Below are 17,922 nucleotides of genomic sequence, written 5' to 3'. Positions count from 1 at the left end.
GCAGATAAGTTTCCTTTAAAATGTCTAATTACTCTGTCCTGTCCATTTGAATGTGAATGCCAGTTGCTACTCGGCCTGAAGTCTGCTAAACACTGTCCTTAGGGTACGGCAGGTCACGTGAATTTTGACACCACCAAAAGGCCCTCTGGGTCTACTGCCTGTTCAGTGTTCCCGTTACGGTGTGTGATCATAACTCAGTCGAATCGGAGGTAGAAAGGGAATCGATTGGACTATGTATGGAGTACTGAGACAAAGTAAATATCAAAAGAGCGACATTTGGATCAAGTTCTTTGGAAAATCTAATACATGCGACCATAGGGTGTGGAAAACAGGGCTTCCCGTCCGCTCAGCCGTACTTAAGCCACACGCCGGCTGGTTAGTAGTTGGGTGGGTGACCACCAGCGAATCCCAGCTGTTGCATGTTTTTTTCTTATTTTTCCTTAGCTTATCTCGAAAAGGAATTACCATGACCTGCCTGGATGAGAATGGTATTTTCTGTGTTCTTACGCATACCCTGGTCCTTCTAAGCTCCACGGGCTTGGGCAGATGGAGCCGGAGTCCGAGAGCCAACTGGTCGATAAGGGGCATATCTCCCAAATAGGTCAGATCTGAAGGTACGGGTAGAGTCGGCTCTGTGTCTTCCTTTGATGGACAATGCCTCGATCGCGAACTCTTGAGAAAGAGGAATTGTGCTCCAGGCCTCAGTTTATTCTCAATACGATAGACTTGATGGATATCCAAACTCCGCACACGGCGCCTTGTTGGAGGAGGAAAGCAAAGGCGAAAATCCTCCGCACGGCCACGCTGCGGGTTCATCGGCGCAGCGCCTCGTACAGTGTCGTTTGGGATTCAGCAATTCACGAGCCTGCGATTTCTTTCGCCTCGGGGGGATGATCACGTTCTTCTCCCCACGCAGCAGGACAATCCTTGGGTCCACACTCACTGGTTCAAATTTTTGATGTTGATGGGGGACGTGGTTGGACTCCGCAACCTGTCGGCATGGAGGAAATCGCGTATCGGGGACGACAAAAAAGACGTTGGCCATCACGGATGGCATTCTCAGGTTCAAGCAGAATCCTAACTCCTAGTCTAACTGTGAGTTCACCAAGACTGCGATCGTTGAGATACATGATTGGAGCATCATGAACATATACGTGCGGCAGACATCATCGTCATCGCCATTAATAACAGGTCACCACGCATAGCTGGTTGAATCTAATGGTAGTCAACGTGCAGTGGTCGAGAAGAAGCGAGAGGCAATGGGGAAAGTCACAGCACTGCCGCCGTTATCGTCATCATTCGAATCATCGCCGTCATTGACGTTGATGAAAATGGTTAGACCACTTCCCATAGAAAGAGAAGTGTGGGTTCTGCTTACGGCTAAGAAAATGATCTGGGATGCTTAGATATCGCTTAGATATTGACACTGGAGTAAGAGATTGATCTGATTTGAATGGATGCTCCTGATGCATCGAGGAGCACAGAAACTCCTCAACTTCAAACATCAAAAACATTAGCATGATATATCTGTACCATATGTGTACGTAGAGTCAATGGGATACGTACAAAGTCCTCTAATCCTGACGTCTTCTACACCTGGCAAACCTAGGTAGATCAGTTGCTAGCCACAGTCCTCTCCCATTTTTCAATTGCCCAATCGGTAGCTTCATCAAAGGTTGGATATTACTGCCCTACTTGAGTAACTGGTCCAGAAGATCTCTTTCTTCACCAGATAGGTTATGTGTGTGCACACATTTGACCAACTCGGGCATGCAGTTAAGGCACTAGTTAGGATCCGAGAAACTTGTGGTCGGACGCTTGGAAGATTTGGGTTTCTTTAGAAGATCAATTATATTAACCGAAAGTATGAGCGCTATCAACTCAACTCTTTCTTTTTGCTTGTTTGTTTGTTTTGATTTCAAACACGATAGATCAGATCATTATGGGTCTTCCTGTATCCACGCGCCTGTTAAGAAAACATCGCTATCGGGGTCTATTGTCTGTGGAAGGGGCGGTCCTGTTGGCTGTCCTGCCGGGGAGTCGAAATGGAAGAGTTCGCCAAACGAGATACGGTACAAGAGCGGAACCATTGTTGTTGGGTCTTCGAAGGAAATCGTCGCTATCTGCTGTTCAAGAATAGGCATATTAAACGAGCGCACGGAATCAACGGAAGGATGATCCAGAAAGGGTGCATCGCTGGGGAGATCTCTAATGTCAATGCCGAGCTGAGACGCCAGTCCGCGCAGGAGTTTGTCACACAGGCTCCAGGCTCGGTGGGCAGAGGCGTCGAATCTGGACAGCTTGTAGAGCCACTGGATCGCCTTTTTGACCATCCACATGACCTCTTGTCGTTTTTCGGGCACATGCTCGGCCCGGAACCAAAGCTCCCGCAGCAGGACCATGGTAGCCTGCATCAGAAAATGGAGAACGCACCACGATGGAGACATTCGGTAGAGGACAATGGGATCCACTTTGTCTGGCAGGAGATTGAGGAGCTGCATGGCGGCCTCTATGCACTGCATGGCAGTCTTTCTGTAAAACTCGTAAATGTCGCTCTGACTGTTACGATCCAGCTGACAGAGGCACTGTTGAGTAATCAAGATTCGAGTGCTGTAGAAGAACATCGCGAGGCCGAGGTGCTCCGCGGAGAGGATGCCGTCCGATTTCGTGTGAGTGCTGAACACGAAGACCTCAGGAGTGTTCCTAAGCCAGGTGTCCGTTTCAGACAAGAGGCGCTGGATGGTGCGGTCGAGATCTTGCCAGTCTGCATCAACGGCTCTGGGTCTGTAAAGCATCCGAAAAGCCTTCTTGGATACCAAGGACAGCGCCGCCGCATGGAAAAAGCAGAGATACCTGCTGGTGGGGATGTTCTCCAGCCAGTTTGAACTCGCGCCTGGCCCGGTTTGAAGGGAAGGACTCCAATTGTACAGCCATAAACTTGTGCGAGAAGTATCGCTCAACATTTGAGATGCGTCTTCCCTCCCAAAATCTCTCTCGTCAAACAGTATTGACACCGGCACCGTGCAATCGCTATCCTCAATATGCGACGGCTGGCCGGTCATGACGGTCAGGTCATGGTCCAGCCTATACAGTGCCCACCATACACGGTACCGTATCTCTTTTGAGGAGTCTGAAATCGAACCTCCCGCATTCCGCAAATGAAGTCTGAGCGCCATCGCATCGCGGACAGCACTGCCACAAAACGTCCAGGCTCTGTCACATGGCATTCGGTCAGTACAAATTTAGGCCCTGATACAGGACATCCAACTTCGTATCGTACCCGTTGATCTGGCCCGTTGCAAAGAGATAGAAGCCAGTAAGTCCATCGATTTGAATTTGCTCGAGATCTGGGTGGCGCTTCCGTGGTATTTTTGCGTTGAACTTCCTCGCTTGCACATAGAAATTTAAATGGTCATCTTCGCACAGCTGCCAATTGTGGTCGACCGGATGAGATTTCACTGCAGCGATAGCGAGGATCAGATTCAGAATTGCCAGCCGATTCTTATTCTTTTCGGGCCTGGCAGCAGACGTGGTGATAAAGTGCTGATATTCGGAATTGAATGACGACATCTCAATGATCGGAAACATTGGGTGAACGAACTCGAAATACGCTTGCCATAGTCTACCGGTAACGTCAGGCGAGGGAACTTGATGGGGTTGAACATCCGGAAACTGCATGTCTGGACTATTAACGTAGTAGTCCAGAGACGCGATGGTCAAGTCCGCGTCTCCGCCGGGCGTGCGCGGAGGAGACAATTGACCAGCCGCAGTCGGCTCTTTGTTTTCATGGTCTTCCTTGTAAGATTTCTGGAGCTGGGATATCTCAGAACTGCTCTCTAGGAAACCTGTTGCACGAGCGGTCTTATCTCGATTGAAGTCTTCTTCGACACAGTCAACCCCAGCAACTGATCTGACCGATGAGGAGCCTAAGGATCTTCGGTTTGCACAATCTCCAAGGGGGTCCCTTATAAACCTCACGGTATCAGACTGATTACCGATACCGCCATCTGCATCCTGCATTTCAATCAGCGATACGTCTAAGTTTCGCCGTCATCTCTCCTACCAATGTTATGGCTAAGTCCATGAATTGTTCTTCGGAGACGCCGAGACGCAGACTGATATTGTGAATTGCCTTCTTATACCTTTGCAGTTCAGCAGCCATCGTTTCAAACTCGCTGTGCTTAGGTTAGTTTTCGTTATATTTGTAGCGCCCTCTATGATATACCGCTTTGATTGTTCTCTCTTTCCTTCTGTATAATAGCAGTCTCTGCCGGCTCCTCGGCAAGTTTGGCAGCCAGATCTTTCCCCGTTACATCTCGTCTTTCGCTGTCGGCACCATTCACAGGCTCGTCGAACATGTTGTCGTCGGCAATTGCGTCGGTTATTTCGTCCATAAGATCGCGTCGCACCTGCCGATCCCTCAGAAAATCTTGGGATGGCCATTTGCCTCCCATTGCTTGACTCCGGCTCTTGGACGTTTAGATTGCACTCATCCTAAAAGTCAGGAGCGCTGAGACTCTGATGATGAACATTGGCGGGAAAGAGCCGAACCTACTCTCGCTGGTAGTGAGCCGTATATCGCTGGATTTTGGGATGGAAGTGAATGGAGGGGTGGGCACTCCGGGAACCAGGAGGGTTCCATTGTCTGATGAAGTTCTGCTTTCACCGACTGGGCTGTAAATGTAACACGTATCGATGCTTTCCTGTATCGTCTTCCTTGACAAGAGCAATTTAGCTTCTCAAACGGAGGACCGAGCGGTTTCGGGAACCTTTCCTCTCACTTGCGCGGTTCTCGAAGCAACTCGACTTACAAAGAAGTGTTGAACTGCTCAAGTGCTGTATTTTGTTGCCAGAGGATCGACAATCGGTCTCATATTCTTCACACAAACTGTGACTTGACAAATACATCTGCGTGAGACGGAGAGCACAACTATATTTGCGTCTTATCTGATTACTATAGTAAATGTTCCACGTCAATCCTGTTTCTTACTTTCGGAAGAAATCCTCAAAGTGTTCCCTACGAGCGGAAGTTGATTGCGATGGTGGAGAAACGTGCATGAAAGGACCTAATCCAATAGCCGTGGGAAAATTTACGGAACTGAATTGCGCATCCTGTGGGAGACTTAAAGAGTTCTCACCCACTGAGGGCTATATCGGTATCTTCTGCCGGAGGAAATGTCCGGATGGCCGACTCCGCTGCATACAAAATACAACACTCTGACTAGTCATTATGTGCTGGACCAGTGTGATATGTCATGGTAACACTCCAATCTAAGCCATGAAAGAAGAATGTCCTATTGACTTTCAACTCATATCGATGGTAGGTCCTAACGACATTTCAAGGATCGAGATCACCTAACTAATGTGATCCTCATCGCCAGGAACTTGATAAACCAGCTGTATCTACGAAAAACACTGCGACGATTGTCGTCTTGTCGGCATTCTCACTCTCGAGGTTAGTGGCAGGCAGGATTGCAATCAATTGCTGTCTGCAGAAACCACGTGAAATCGTAGAATGTTGCCTAACGTTGGAATCTAAAAGAGAACGTTTTTTTTTTTAAAAAAAAAAATAAAAAAAAAAAAAAGCATAGTTATATGAGAGAATTTGCAAATTCACTCTCATATGCGAAACAACGGAATAATCAGAATAGTATGAGTATTTGCAAGAACGCGACAGTCACGTAGGATGCTCACAAAGATACTTCGAAACTATACAAGACAGTTAATGCTGTTGCAACAAGGACTCGAAAAACAAGATAATGGGTAACAGCCGGCCAAGATGGCCGCGCCGCCAGACTGTAGCTGAACACGGGCCAATCACTTGGAGAAGACAGCAGCCTCACTCTGGATGCTGACCATAGCCCGCTCATGTCGAGGGCCTTTACTGGGGATCTGAGGGGCTCTGAGCTACAACGTACCAATCCATGTACTCTGTACGCTGTAATCTGTAAAGCTGCTCCTCATTGGCCATTACACGCCGCATGCCCTTCCTAACCGCTTACCAATTGTCAACAATTTTATTGTTTCAGAGCACGGTTTATGGATTTCAGTTTGCTTTCTATTCCCCGCCAACCGGAATGAAAGCTATTGCATGCCTCTCGGTTAGCTAGGAAGTGATATACGGAGTACATACTTTCGGTACGGAGTACAGAGCAGTTCGATGGCCACCAGCGAATCTCAGCTGTTGCCTTTTCTTGGATATACGAGTCCTCCAGATGCGATAATCAAAGCTGATGATCAATCACATCCGGTAATGATCAAATGAACCCAGAAGCATGCCATTAGAGTTGGTCTAATGTACAATACAAGTGATTTGCCATCAATCATCAAGGAGCCTCTCTACAACGGGGACGCTCCCCTGATCAGCGGTGGCTGCATCGCTCCTGAATCTGCTTGGTCACCCCAGACACCGCAAGTCTCGGTCAGGTACTAGATAAGCGGACCTGAGCTGGACATCCATGGCTGAGCATCATGACGTAGTTACACGACTTTGAGAGGAGCGAGATCGAAGAGCGAATTTTAGTCGCAGTATACGGGTGGAGAGAATGTATTTCGAGGACCCTGCGTCCGAGTAGACACTTCACAGCCTGCCAGGATGTCTCCGTCGAGTCGAGCACCGTTGCCTCTACCAACGGATGCGGATCACACATTGTCTTCCTGGCCTTTGTGCTCAGACATGAATGAAAACGATAATTTTGACGATCTTCCATAATCTCGGATGGTTGTCAGTTGTGGCATGCATCGTCTCCTGAAGTGGCGAAATTGCGATCGTTTTGTGCGAAACGCGCAAGCTATATCCGAATGCATGGATGACCATCGCAGAATCTCAAAAAGTTCCACCGTAGGCGGCAACGCTCACAAGTCACAATTCTAATGCAGGGAGACGTTATGTGGCGGTTGGGGTACATTGGCCGACTCAGAGGCTGGACCGATAGAAACGTCCTCCGGCAAATCATTCGCACCTGTCTCCCGCGATGACGACTCTTTGGTGTCCTCTTCTGGCTTTGCACTGCCCCTCTTGGCGCCCCAGAGCTCCTCCAGGTTGATTTCCGCCCGTCTTTCCTCAGTGAACATCTGTACCACAATCCTTGTGCCGCCACCAACAACACCGAACCCTTCAAAAGACTCGTCCTTGGCGGGCTGCTGCCTCTGGCCCCGGGGATCCTCTACGACGCCAGCATTTACGCAGATCCAGCCCGTCGTGATACCGTCATCCGTTGTATCCGCCTCGAGTCCCAATTTGCTCTTCGCTTGTGCGCGCCGAGCCTTTCGACGGAGTTTAATCTTGAGTTCGTTTCGTCCTAGAAGCCCGTCGGCATGAGGTCGGAGTTTGTATGTCGATCGAAGCCATCGACAGCACCGATCCGCCGAAACGTTCAGATGTTTCAGACTTCGGGCTGTTCCAATAATCATGATGACATTGGTCCCGAGAGCCGGGGGAGGATCGCGACCCCTTAGGTCCAGCAGCGTCAGATCGTCCAAACCCGCGTCAATTGATAGAAATTGTAACAGGTCCTTTAGCATCGCTGGGCTATTTTCTGGGATTGGTGGTAACTCCTGACGCTGTTGGACAGATTGCGTGCCGAGCGTCGGTTGCTGAACTTGCAGATACCATGGAATCGATCCTGAAGCGGACGAAGAGCCGCCATGTTTCTCTTGCGCTTCGTCTTGAGGCGTAGGTGTTGAAGAATTGCCACTATTTAGACGGCTCGATTGGATTGAGAATTGCCGTTGCGGTAGTCGAACAGACCGAGAACATGAGATTCCAGATAGCGCCAGAAACTGCGCCGCGTCGCAGCGGCAGGCAAAACACGTGCCTCGGCGGAGAAGAGCTGTGGCAGCCATGATGGCATTTCTAGGGTTCTCACATGCCATGGATGGACGAGCGCGAAGATATTTCCTTTATCAAATAGTACAAACATGCCAAGACTGATAAGCACTGATAGGCCAATCTTATCGTGGATTAAAAATCATAGATGAGGGGAGCGAAAAATCCATCGTATTCAATAAATCAGCGATTTCATTCTTTATTTCTCCTCGTAATTTTCTCTTGAAGTGATAGAAGGAGCATTCAAAATGTCCATGGACCTGGACCTAGATGCTCCGGTTCCGATCTCGGAGTTTCAAGGGCAACAACAGCCCCAAGCAACGTAAGAGGAGCCGCACAGGTTGAATAGACTTTGATGCTGATCTTTTGCTCTTTTTACAGGATACTTTGCTGCAATTGCGGTGCCCCTATCGATGGAACAAGTGCCGCCGGGGCACTATGCCAGGACTGCATCAAGTTAACGATCGATATCTCGCAAGGAATCCAACGAGAAGCGACGTTACACACATGCAAAGACTGCGAAAGATGGCTTCAGCCTCCAAGTACTTGGGTAACGGCGGCGCCGGAATCGCGAGAACTGCTTGCGATTTGCCTTAAGCGGTTAAGAGGGCTGAATAGGGTTCGGATAATCGACGCCAACTTTCTCTGGACCGAACCGCACTCGCGACGGATCAAAGTTAAGATCACGGTTCAGCAAGAAGCGTTCCAAGGGACGATTCTACAGCAGTCCTTCGAAGTGGAATACATAATTGCTACACAACAATGTCCGGACTGCGCCAAGGCATACACACCCAACACTTGGCGAGCCTCGGTCCAGGTGCGCCAAAAGGTGCCGCACAAGAGGACGTTCCTCTGGCTCGAGCAGGTGATTCTGAAGCACCGGGCGCATCAAGATACCATTAATATCAAGGAAACGAAGGATGGGTTGGACTTTCTATTCTCGCAACGGAACCACGCCGAGAAGATGGTGGACTTTTTGAGCTCAGTTGCACCAGTCAAGGTCAAGAAGGCAAAGGAGCTCATTTCCATGGATGTGCACACGTCAGAGAACTCGTATAAGTTCACATACTCTGTGGAATTGATTCCAATCTGCAAGGACGACCTGGTTGCTATGCCGATGAAACTCGCGCGGCAGCTGGGTAACATCTCGCCGCTGACTCTGTGCTACCGAATTGGCACGTCGATCAGCCTGATCGATCCCAATACTTTGCAAACCGCTGATGTCACATCGCCCGTGTACTGGCAAGCGCCCTTCAAGAACCTGGCTGACGTGCAGCAACTGGTGGAGTTCATCGTCATGGACATCGAGCCTGTCGGCCAGTCGAATGGCCGCTTCCACCTGGCGGAGGTGACGGTCGCACGGGCTTCGGATCTCGGCGTCAACGACACCACCTACTTCACCAGAACACACCTCGGCGGGGTGCTCCACGTCGGTGACTCGGCGCTTGGATACCACCTGACGGGCTCCAACTTCAACGACGCCAACTTCGAGGCCATCGAGGCCAGCAGCCGGTACGGGTCGACGATCCCGGACGTCATCCTCGTGCGCAAGCACTACCCGCGCAAGAAGAAATCGAAGAACCGCAACTGGAAACTCAAGCGGATGACGATGGAGGAGGATGAGTCAGTGCGTCAGCAGGATCCGGACCGCATGGAGACGGATTATGAGCTGTTCTTGCGGGATATCGAGGAGGACAAGGAGATGCGGAGCTCGATGGCTCTGTACAAGGCTCGTAGCGGTCCCAAGGGCCGCGTGGACAAAATGGAAGGCATCGAGGAGCATGGTGGGGATGCGATGGATGAGGATGATGAGAGTGACGATGACGTGCCTAAGATTGATATGGACGAGCTGCTGGATGAGTTTGATGAGTTGAACGTGGAAGATAAGAACTAATAATCAGTACGTCTGAATGGATGGAAAGATTTATGAGCATTATATAGAACGACAGATTTAAACATGGTATCATGCAATGAATAAAGTCCATCAAAAGATCTTGCCCAGCACCCTCTTCGTATCCTCCCCCAAATCATCCAAATCCCTCTGCCCATGACTCCGAACCTGATTCTGCTTGAACACTCTCCTCGGCTTCTCGATCATCTCTTCACCACCGCTGTCACCACCACCACCCCCTTCATCCATCGACTCTCCCCTCTTCCTCCTCTCCTTCTCCTCCTTTTTCTTCTTAATCCCCTCAATGATCTTTCCTTTCTCCACACCCTGCAAGAACACCTTATCCTGCTTCCTCGCCATCGCATCCTCAATCCTGCGTTTCGCCTCCCTTTCAGACCGCTCACGTTGTACTTGTTCCATTAGATCCGACCATTTGAACCCTTTCAAGTACTTCATATTCCACACGTCATCATGGTACCACCCGCTCTTCTTCCCGCCAACAATGTTTGCATTGAGCGTCTCGGCGCAAATCTTTGCCGTTTTTTTCGATGCGAATTCCACCCATCCATCCGTGTACATCTTGCGGCGGTTGCTGCTCCGTTTTCCGGCTCCGCTGGGCGTCACGGCGGGGGTGAGAAAGACTCGCGTAATGGGACCGAAGCCTCGCTGCTCAAGCATCTTTTTCAGCGCGAAGGGTTTCAAATAGGGAGGTAAGGAGGAGAGGTAGATAACGCCGGTTTTGTTCTTTTTGGAGGGTTTGGCTTTGACTTTATCCAGAGGTCTGATTACTGTCGTCTTTTTCGTCGTTGATTCATCGTCAGAGTCGTCTTGTGACTGTGTGCCGTTTTGTCCGTCATCGTGGTCCGAGAAGCCCTCCCCTTCAGCTCCTTCATCATGACTTTGATCATCGTCGTTATCCCCGGTTTCTTCCCCTCCTTCACTGTCGAACGCCTCTTCTTCGTCGCTCTCTTCTTCGGTCTTTCTCCGTTTCACCGCGCGGCCCTTGCTTTCCTCCGCGGCCTCTGAGTCGTACCCATCGTCGCTTTCGGCATCACTGCCGGATTGTTCAACATCGAATGGATCCAATCGCTTTCGCGTCGTCATTGTGCCTATGGTTGATGCGGGCTTGTCTGGATGGTCTCTCGACAACTTTTTGCTGAATGAAACTGATCGACGAATCAGGATGTTTTGGTCATGTGATGATAAGGTCATCAATGTCGCGCTGATAAGAACGGATATTGATCGCCACCTTAGACCACTCTAGCAAGTTGTGAATATGATACCGAGGAAATATAGTATATATACAAACTGATCATGAATGTAAATAGATTCATGGATATCACAAAAGCAAAGCTCTCTATATACCCAAATACCATTTCATGCGCTCGTACACAAAGAACCCCGTCGCCACCATAGGCACAATCTTGATATACCCAATCGTCAACCCGACAAAGAAGCCGCGGAACCCTCGTTCGAGCCAGATCTTGCGCGCGGTCTCGGTCATGCGTAGCCGTCGGCCGTCTCCCACTACGCCGCCCACCTGCATCCGCCTGCGGATGACTTCGAACGGGTACGCCGACGTCTGCGAGATGACGCCCGCAACGGCGCCGGAGAATAGCTCGGCGGCAGCGGTGAGCTGGTGGCGGCGACGGGGGCGGGGACGGTTGCTGCTGGCGCCACGCGGGCCGGCGACGTCTGAGTTGGGGATTGTTGTGTAGGGGGCTAGTCGTGGGTGTCGTAGAAAGTCGCCAATGGTGTCGTGCGTCAGGAATGACATGCCTGCGTAAGGGATCATGCCGACGACGGTGGGTTGGAAACCGCGGTAGAAGTTGGCGAGTCCTGTCCCCAATGACCGGGATGCGCTGCCAGAGGACGATGATGTTCCCTCGTGGTAGATCTGCCGGCAGATCTTGGAAAACGAGGAGCGCATCCCATGCTTCGTCTCGAACGCTAGCCGCACCCGGATCACCTCTAGCGGGTAGGTGCAGAAGACGGATGTGACTCCCGCCAGGCTCCCCGAGATGAGTCGTCGCAATGGAGTCTCCTTGTCTCGAGATGGAATAATAACAACCCGGATTTGCTCGTAGGCGAGGAATTTAATGGCCGCATAGGGGAATATTCGCAGCAGTGTCGCAGAGTGACCCTTGAACAAGCCTCGGGTGCCTTCGCGCCGCTTGATATCCTGTAGGGCTAGGGCGAACCCAGACCAACTCCCGGAATACTTTGCGAACTCGGGGTTCGATGCTTGGAAAAGGATCTTGACGCGATCTAGTGGCGCAACGATAGTTTTTGCCTACCCCGCAACATTCGTCAGCACATCCCCTCGTCCTCTTCAAAAAGATAGATCATACCGCACACCCTGCAATGCCACCTGCGAAACCGCTTCGAACCACATACTCGAAACTCTGCTTGCTGATTCTATCCTTCACGTCCTCTGACACAGCAATATTCTGCGTTTGCGCTTGCGCCACCGGAGGGCGATGCGCCCTTTCCGTCGCCGACGAAGATGACGACGGCAGAGCGCCGCTGTGCCTCGCCTCCTCCATGATCATGACCCTTTAGCTTCTGTGCGGAGACCCCGATATTCTTCTCCGCTCCTCCGTCCCGTAATGGAACTCGGCACTAATCACAACTATTGAAGACTGTAGAACGAAAACTCGGATTATCGAGAACAACAGCGCATTGTCAAAGAAGACTCTCGCCGTCGTTGACAGAGAACCGAACGCCCACGTGTGACAGTTCCGTACAAAGTAGGATATCGGCAATCGTACCGGAGGTTAAAGGGTGGTTCGGCTATGGGGAAAGTTGGAGATGATCCAAGAACGGTGCGGGACTGCGGAGAAAGGACGCCGGAACCGATTCGAGAACAACCAAGGAGGGTATTAAAGAGAAATAAACTCCAAAGATAACGGTTATGTACGGAAAAGTCAAGAAGAATCTTCCACTGCCGGCCTGTTCAATCTCTCCAAAGGCCTCGGTGATGTAAACTTGGAGGAGCGGAAAGTCTCGGCGATCCGAAGCGGCGAAGCCCGTGATTCGCCCACCGCCCGAACCGCAGCCGAAGCCGATTGGGTGGCGTATCTTGGTTCTCATTGGCTAGCTGTTTCATCTTGTCCACGTGATCCAGTTTAATCGGGCCGCTAATCCGAATTTGGTGAAACCTTGGATAACTGTTCACGTGAACGACGCTATTTTTTGAGGAAATTGATCACGTGCTTAATCGTCACATTCATTGCCAGCCCTCGCTTCAGAGCCTCATTTTGAACTTGATTCTCGCTGAAAGTTCAGCCGTAATAATCGGACTATTATTTTGATTCGGGATATGAAAGATATTCACTAGATCCATTTACCTGGATGGTTAAATAGACATGCCTCCAACACCAATAGCACTCCAACCTCTAGTTACCGTATGCAACAAAACTCCTTTGGCCCGTGTTTCGAAACAGGCCTCTATGCACATACATCCCAAAAAATTTATTACTGTAATGAAAAGAATCGCATCAACGCGATGCGATATCGGAGGAGAAAGGTGGAAACGGTACCTACCGGGCGTTCTGTCGCGTCGCGCCCTTAGTCTGCCGGCCGCTTGGCCGCGAGTCCTTGGACTCATCGTGTGTCCGACGGGCACGCTTCGTCGGTCGCGGAGGGTCGACGTGCAGGTGGTTGTTCTTCCGCAGCGCCGTAGAGTTCCTCCATCGCAGACAACGATGCCTTTCGCCGTCGACGACGTACGTCTTGGTGCGCGTTGTCATGCGCTTGGCTGGCGGCTCCTCTGATTCGGCGCGCTCGGCCGCTTCCGCCAGGTATTCCGCCCGTTTCTTCATGTACTTGGCGATGTTGTCGCGCTGCAGCTGCAGCTCCTTCTTGAGCTTGCTCTCCCGCTCGCCGCGCTGGTCCAGCCACTCGATCAACGCGTCCAGCGATTCCGGGTCGTCGTAGTAACCCCAGTGATTCGCATTCAAGAGACTGGTGGCTCCCTCTTCCGCCTTTCTGCGGTCGGCTGGGCTGATCTTATGCTGCTTGATGTACAGCTTCTTGAGGTCATCGGGTAGCTCCAATAAGCCGTCCCGCTCCATGTCGTCCGGCCCCTGAACCCATAGTCGGCCGTTTGCGTACCCGGCTCCCGCCGTAGAGCTGTCCGGAAGACCCTGGTACGGCATGCCGTTCCGCTCAAACCACCAGTAGCGGTTGCAGAACCGGTCCTTGCCCAGACACCTTGTCCGTGCACAATCGGCTTCGCGCAGGTCGTTATCCAGTGTTGCAATATCTTCCTCCAGCTGCGCGATCTCCGCCCGCTTGTCTTCGATCTTTTTGAGGATCCGCTGGTACTGCTTGGTCCCTTTGGGTTGCTTGGCCAGTTCCTCTCGGCGTTGTCGATCGGCTTCTTGTCGTCGTTTCCGCTCCAGGATACGGTCAATGCCTCCACGGAGTGAAGGGCCACGAGGGCTCTCTTCATCCGTCTCCGTTGGATCGGTATTTCCGTCCTCCACCTCCATCTCGGAATTGGCAGGCCCGAAGGATTCCGCCACACCATCAGCCGAGGGTGTTGCCGATTTTTCCTTCGTGTCCTTCGCTGCAGGCTTGTCCTCCTTTTGCTCCGGCGGTTGGAGGGCTTTCTTTTCCACCTGCAGTTTCCGCAATTCCTCGAACCTATTTAAGATCAGCGACTGAACGACAACTGCGAGCGCACAATACACTTACGCGGCTTTCCGTGCACGCTGGCATTCGATCTTTTCCTTGCGATACTCCGTCATCTGATTGCTACACTCTTCCATGTAATTCTTGATCGCTTTCGTCTCCAAACTGAGCATGCAAATGATCTGCAGAGCCTTGATCCGAAGATTGACATCGAGCTTCGCGTATCGCGCGCGGACGGTTTCCTGACTTGGCTGCTCATCCTCTACGGGGACCAACTGACTTAAAATTTCCCCACAGACCTTCTCCATTCTAGGACGCATCGACAGCTGGTGCAACAGGCCGGCCAGGATCGTCTCCCAGCCACCATTGCGGAAATCCCGTTTGCGTAGGCGATCGATCCAATCGTAGTTCTGGAATAGCTCTGCCGCGCGATGGGTCTTGGACTCGGCCGCGTTGGCGGCGGCCTGCTGTGCCTGGAGGCTGGCGGCCTTGGCTTTGGCGAGGCTGCTTCGCGTGGTCATTCGCGTGAAGACCGGCTCAGGCTCCGGCGTTGGTTCCTTTTCTTCCGACTCGTCGTCCGAGTCGTCCGTGGGCAGGTCGGGTAAAGAGACTTGAATCGCCCCATTGTCATCATCCTCGGCGTTGACTAACTTCTTCAGAATGGCGCAGTGCACCTCGACCAGCAGTTCGCAGTCAACTTCATCCGAGGAAAATCTGACCGCTTGGACAAAGTCATCGAGAGTAAACGAGTCCAGCTGAAACACCTCACAGAACACACTGAGAGTGTTCCACGTCTCGAGGAAAAGGCCGACAGATTCCGGCCGGATCTCGTGCTGCAGCATCTCCGGATCATTAACATAGGTCGACTTGTCCTCCAATTCGAGCTTCAGCGGCGGACGCGGTTTCCGATCGGGCTCATAGGTGACCTCCAAGTCTTCAATAGGATACTTGATCTGGGGAACCGACGGCTCGGCCTTGACCACAAGCTCTGTAAGTTGCGGGGCCTTGTGATTGCCATCACTGTCCTTGGATGAGCGAGACTGAGAGGACTGTTTTGATACATTGAAAGAGGGATTGCCGTTCAGAGACCGCTGGTACTCCAGAAACTGCTCAGCTTTGTTCCTGGCGAGCTCCTGCGGCGTCAATTCCGTCTTTTGCGACTTTCCAGAGGCGGGCTTCAGCTCCGGCAGCTTTTGCGACGAGAAGAATCCAAAATGGCCCTCGGAGTCGGCCTTTTTCATCGCCTTCTTCTCGGCGACGCGAGCTCCGTACTGTAGATGTTTAGGCACTTCGGTGTCAATCTTGTACTCTTCAGCCACGCTTGGCTTCACAATCCACGGGGCTCCATTCCAGGATTCCCTAGTGACATTGTTCTTGATAAAAGCTCGAAGCATCTGCTTCGAGAATGTCCTACGGTCCCGAGTGATATGGTCCTGGTCCAGCAGCGCCTCTTCGTTGGGGCGGTCAATCAATCGGACCAAGTACCTTGCAAAGGCTTCTGATCGAACGCTTCCATCCGGATGGAATTGGCGGGGAAAGTTCATCTTGTCCCGGATGATGCCATGTAGGCGCGTGCTGTCATCCAAGACAGTCGTAACGCGTTCGCCAGGATAAAAGTCCTGCTTAAAGTCCTGCTACGGGTTAAAACAACGTCCATCATTGATGTTTCGTCGATAGCTCAACGCACTTCATATATCTCATCGACTGCCAGAAACACAAAGGTTAGCGAGGATCACAATCAATAGACCGGACGGACGGGCGCACCAAGATGATCAATTCGAGACACTGTCGAAAACTGCACTCTACGCAAAATCGGTTCCTTCAGTGCATCCGGAAATGCACTGTCTATCTCGCGAGATTCTTGCATCTTGCACAAGGTCAACAAGTGACTCACAAAAAAGCTCGGCCACGATATTCCCTACTTCACTCTGTAAGGCCTCGAAAAAGGTGAGGCCGGAATGACCTGTAATCTCACAGATGAATCGACGCTGTTTGTAAAAGTCTCTGCGATTCAAATATGCCTCGTAGCTCGTGAACACCTCGTTGGTCTCCGGAATGACCCAGACCTGCACCAATCATAAGCGCGTCGTTCCACAGAGGTGAGTAGAACATGAACATGCCTCCGAACTATCATCTTCAATTGGCGGTCGAGGGAGGAACTGGACCGGTTTGCGTTTATACAGCACCTCGCGCCAGGTCAATCCGGGGATGTCCAAGGGACACCTGGGGTGCCTGATGCTTACCATGATCCTCTATCCCTTGTTCCACCATGGACGCCGCAGTGTACACCCACACGACACCTTTCCACAGCTCAAGTTAATCACGCTGCCCGTGACTCCGTGTATAGGTTTGACCTCCGCGGCAACGACCCAGGATGCCACGAGAAAAGAATTTCGAAGTCTCGCAGTGACACCCACCCTATTTAACAATCCGGAAGCAAGCATTCAAACGAACCGAGTTCGAGACGCGTCGAGGGAGCCTTCGGGCGAAAGTGGGCGGTCACGGCGCGGAGGAACGGAGTATAAGACCAAAACTAGCTTTGGCGGAGACACGCAATCGTAATCAAATTCACAGCTCTCGAGTTTTGCGCAAGTTTCGCGACCAAGTCATTGAACCACCAACGATCCGCGCGGTAGGAGCCAGGGAGCACTCGATCGACACGCGTGTGTATGCGACTTGCAACCTTCAGGGCGTGAACAGAGGACAATCACGCGGAGGAAATACGTAGGAAACGCGGAAAACCCAAGTCAAGTTCCAGGTGCGGCGGAGGGGCAACGAGGCCGAACAACGTCCGGGGAGAGTAAAATAGAGAAGTAGAAAGCGAGTCTAGGAGACGAGGAAGAAATCCCAAGAGGCGGCGGGCGGGCTTAATTCGCGGAGGTTGCTGCGCGGTGCTGATTGGCTCAGACGAGGAGCAAAAAACACGTTGATTGCCGCCTTTGCCCAATTGGGAAACCCTGACAAACCTCGTCCCAAGCCCTCGTCCACACGGCCCCGGCACCGCCCGGGACTTGCGGCCCGGGACAAGCGGAGGTGTGTCTTTGCTCGACGGGGATTCGAGACGGTGGCTTGGAGCGTGTGAAAGATTACTGGTAACCCTCAGGCCAAACCTATGATACCAGCTTTCCGCTGCGCTCAGGGCTCCAAAACCCTAGACTACGCTACGTCCACACGGCCTTGAAGGCCCACGACACGCGCTTCATCTCTCGCCACCGATGGAGTAGAACCACAAACCATGCTCCTGCGACTCACAGGAGAATTAAAAGAGTCGATTGCGTCAGTCGCTGCAATTATTTCCTTTTTGGGTAATTTTTTGTCAGGGCTGCTCGTTGCGAGGGCTGGAGCGAGATGTTGCTCTGCAGGGCAGTTATACGTTTGGCCGTCGATCCATATGTGGATGTGTCTTGAGGAATGCCATTGCAGAAGTTCAAGATTGCAATATACGGTCGCGAATATAGTCCATACTGATCTTACTGTCTCTGGCCCTCTCAATGATATCCTATGCCTGGCTTCAAAGAGCTGTAACCACTTGAAGAACCCAGCAACGAGATCCCTTCTTTCGCCA

The 17,922-nt window shown here is 51.6% G+C and overlaps 7 protein-coding genes across 7 annotated transcripts; 2 read left to right on the top strand and 5 right to left on the bottom strand.

Moving 5' to 3' along the window:
* Positions 1-1,940: 1,940 nt before the first annotated feature.
* Positions 1,941-4,454, bottom strand: VTN49DRAFT_1163 (uncharacterized protein; the record flags this gene model as incomplete). The annotated part of the gene is made up of 5 exons (XM_069408748.1): positions 1,941-3,192; positions 3,239-3,910; positions 3,974-4,037; positions 4,143-4,175; positions 4,226-4,454. 5 exons carry the CDS (start codon positions 4,452-4,454, stop codon positions 1,941-1,943), a joined length of 2,250 nt encoding a protein of 749 aa, XP_069270203.1.
* A 1,779-nt stretch (positions 4,455-6,233) lies between these two features.
* On the top strand, positions 6,234-6,684 carry VTN49DRAFT_1162 (uncharacterized protein; the record flags this gene model as incomplete). The annotated part of the gene is made up of 3 exons (XM_069408747.1): positions 6,234-6,250; positions 6,310-6,421; positions 6,481-6,684. 3 exons carry the CDS (start codon positions 6,234-6,236, stop codon positions 6,682-6,684), a joined length of 333 nt encoding a protein of 110 aa, XP_069270202.1.
* Positions 6,685-6,870: 186 nt separating this feature from the next.
* On the bottom strand, positions 6,871-7,845 carry VTN49DRAFT_1161 (uncharacterized protein; the record flags this gene model as incomplete). Its single annotated transcript, XM_069408746.1, has 1 exon — positions 6,871-7,845. The coding sequence occupies one exon, from the start codon at positions 7,843-7,845 to the stop codon at positions 6,871-6,873; it is 975 nt and encodes a 324-aa protein (XP_069270201.1).
* A 231-nt stretch (positions 7,846-8,076) lies between these two features.
* On the top strand, positions 8,077-9,722 carry VTN49DRAFT_1160 (uncharacterized protein; the record flags this gene model as incomplete). Its single annotated transcript, XM_069408745.1, has 2 exons — positions 8,077-8,150; positions 8,210-9,722. The coding sequence occupies 2 exons, from the start codon at positions 8,077-8,079 to the stop codon at positions 9,720-9,722; spliced, it is 1,587 nt and encodes a 528-aa protein (XP_069270200.1).
* A 90-nt stretch (positions 9,723-9,812) lies between these two features.
* On the bottom strand, positions 9,813-10,823 carry VTN49DRAFT_1159 (uncharacterized protein; the record flags this gene model as incomplete). Its single annotated transcript, XM_069408743.1, has 1 exon — positions 9,813-10,823. The coding sequence occupies one exon, from the start codon at positions 10,821-10,823 to the stop codon at positions 9,813-9,815; it is 1,011 nt and encodes a 336-aa protein (XP_069270199.1).
* Positions 10,824-11,076: 253 nt separating this feature from the next.
* VTN49DRAFT_1158 (uncharacterized protein) lies at positions 11,077-12,265 on the bottom strand (the record flags this gene model as incomplete). Its single annotated transcript, XM_069408742.1, has 2 exons — positions 11,077-12,012; positions 12,071-12,265. 2 exons carry the CDS (start codon positions 12,263-12,265, stop codon positions 11,077-11,079), a joined length of 1,131 nt encoding a protein of 376 aa, XP_069270198.1.
* Positions 12,266-13,261: 996 nt separating this feature from the next.
* VTN49DRAFT_1157 (uncharacterized protein) lies at positions 13,262-16,603 on the bottom strand (the record flags this gene model as incomplete). Its single annotated transcript, XM_069408741.1, has 7 exons — positions 13,262-14,369; positions 14,421-15,988; positions 16,045-16,061; positions 16,122-16,224; positions 16,280-16,423; positions 16,478-16,543; positions 16,601-16,603. The coding sequence occupies 7 exons, from the start codon at positions 16,601-16,603 to the stop codon at positions 13,262-13,264; spliced, it is 3,009 nt and encodes a 1,002-aa protein (XP_069270197.1).
* Positions 16,604-17,922: the final 1,319 nt, after the last annotated feature.

Source organism: Thermomyces lanuginosus, assembly GCF_041956635.1.
Source record: "Thermomyces lanuginosus strain ATCC 200065 unplaced genomic scaffold VTN49scaffold_22, whole genome shotgun sequence".
NCBI classification, from domain to species: domain Eukaryota; kingdom Fungi; phylum Ascomycota; class Eurotiomycetes; order Eurotiales; family Trichocomaceae; genus Thermomyces; species Thermomyces lanuginosus.
Note: the sequence above shows the minus strand (reverse complement) of the source record. Positions and strands in the feature narration are given on the sequence as shown.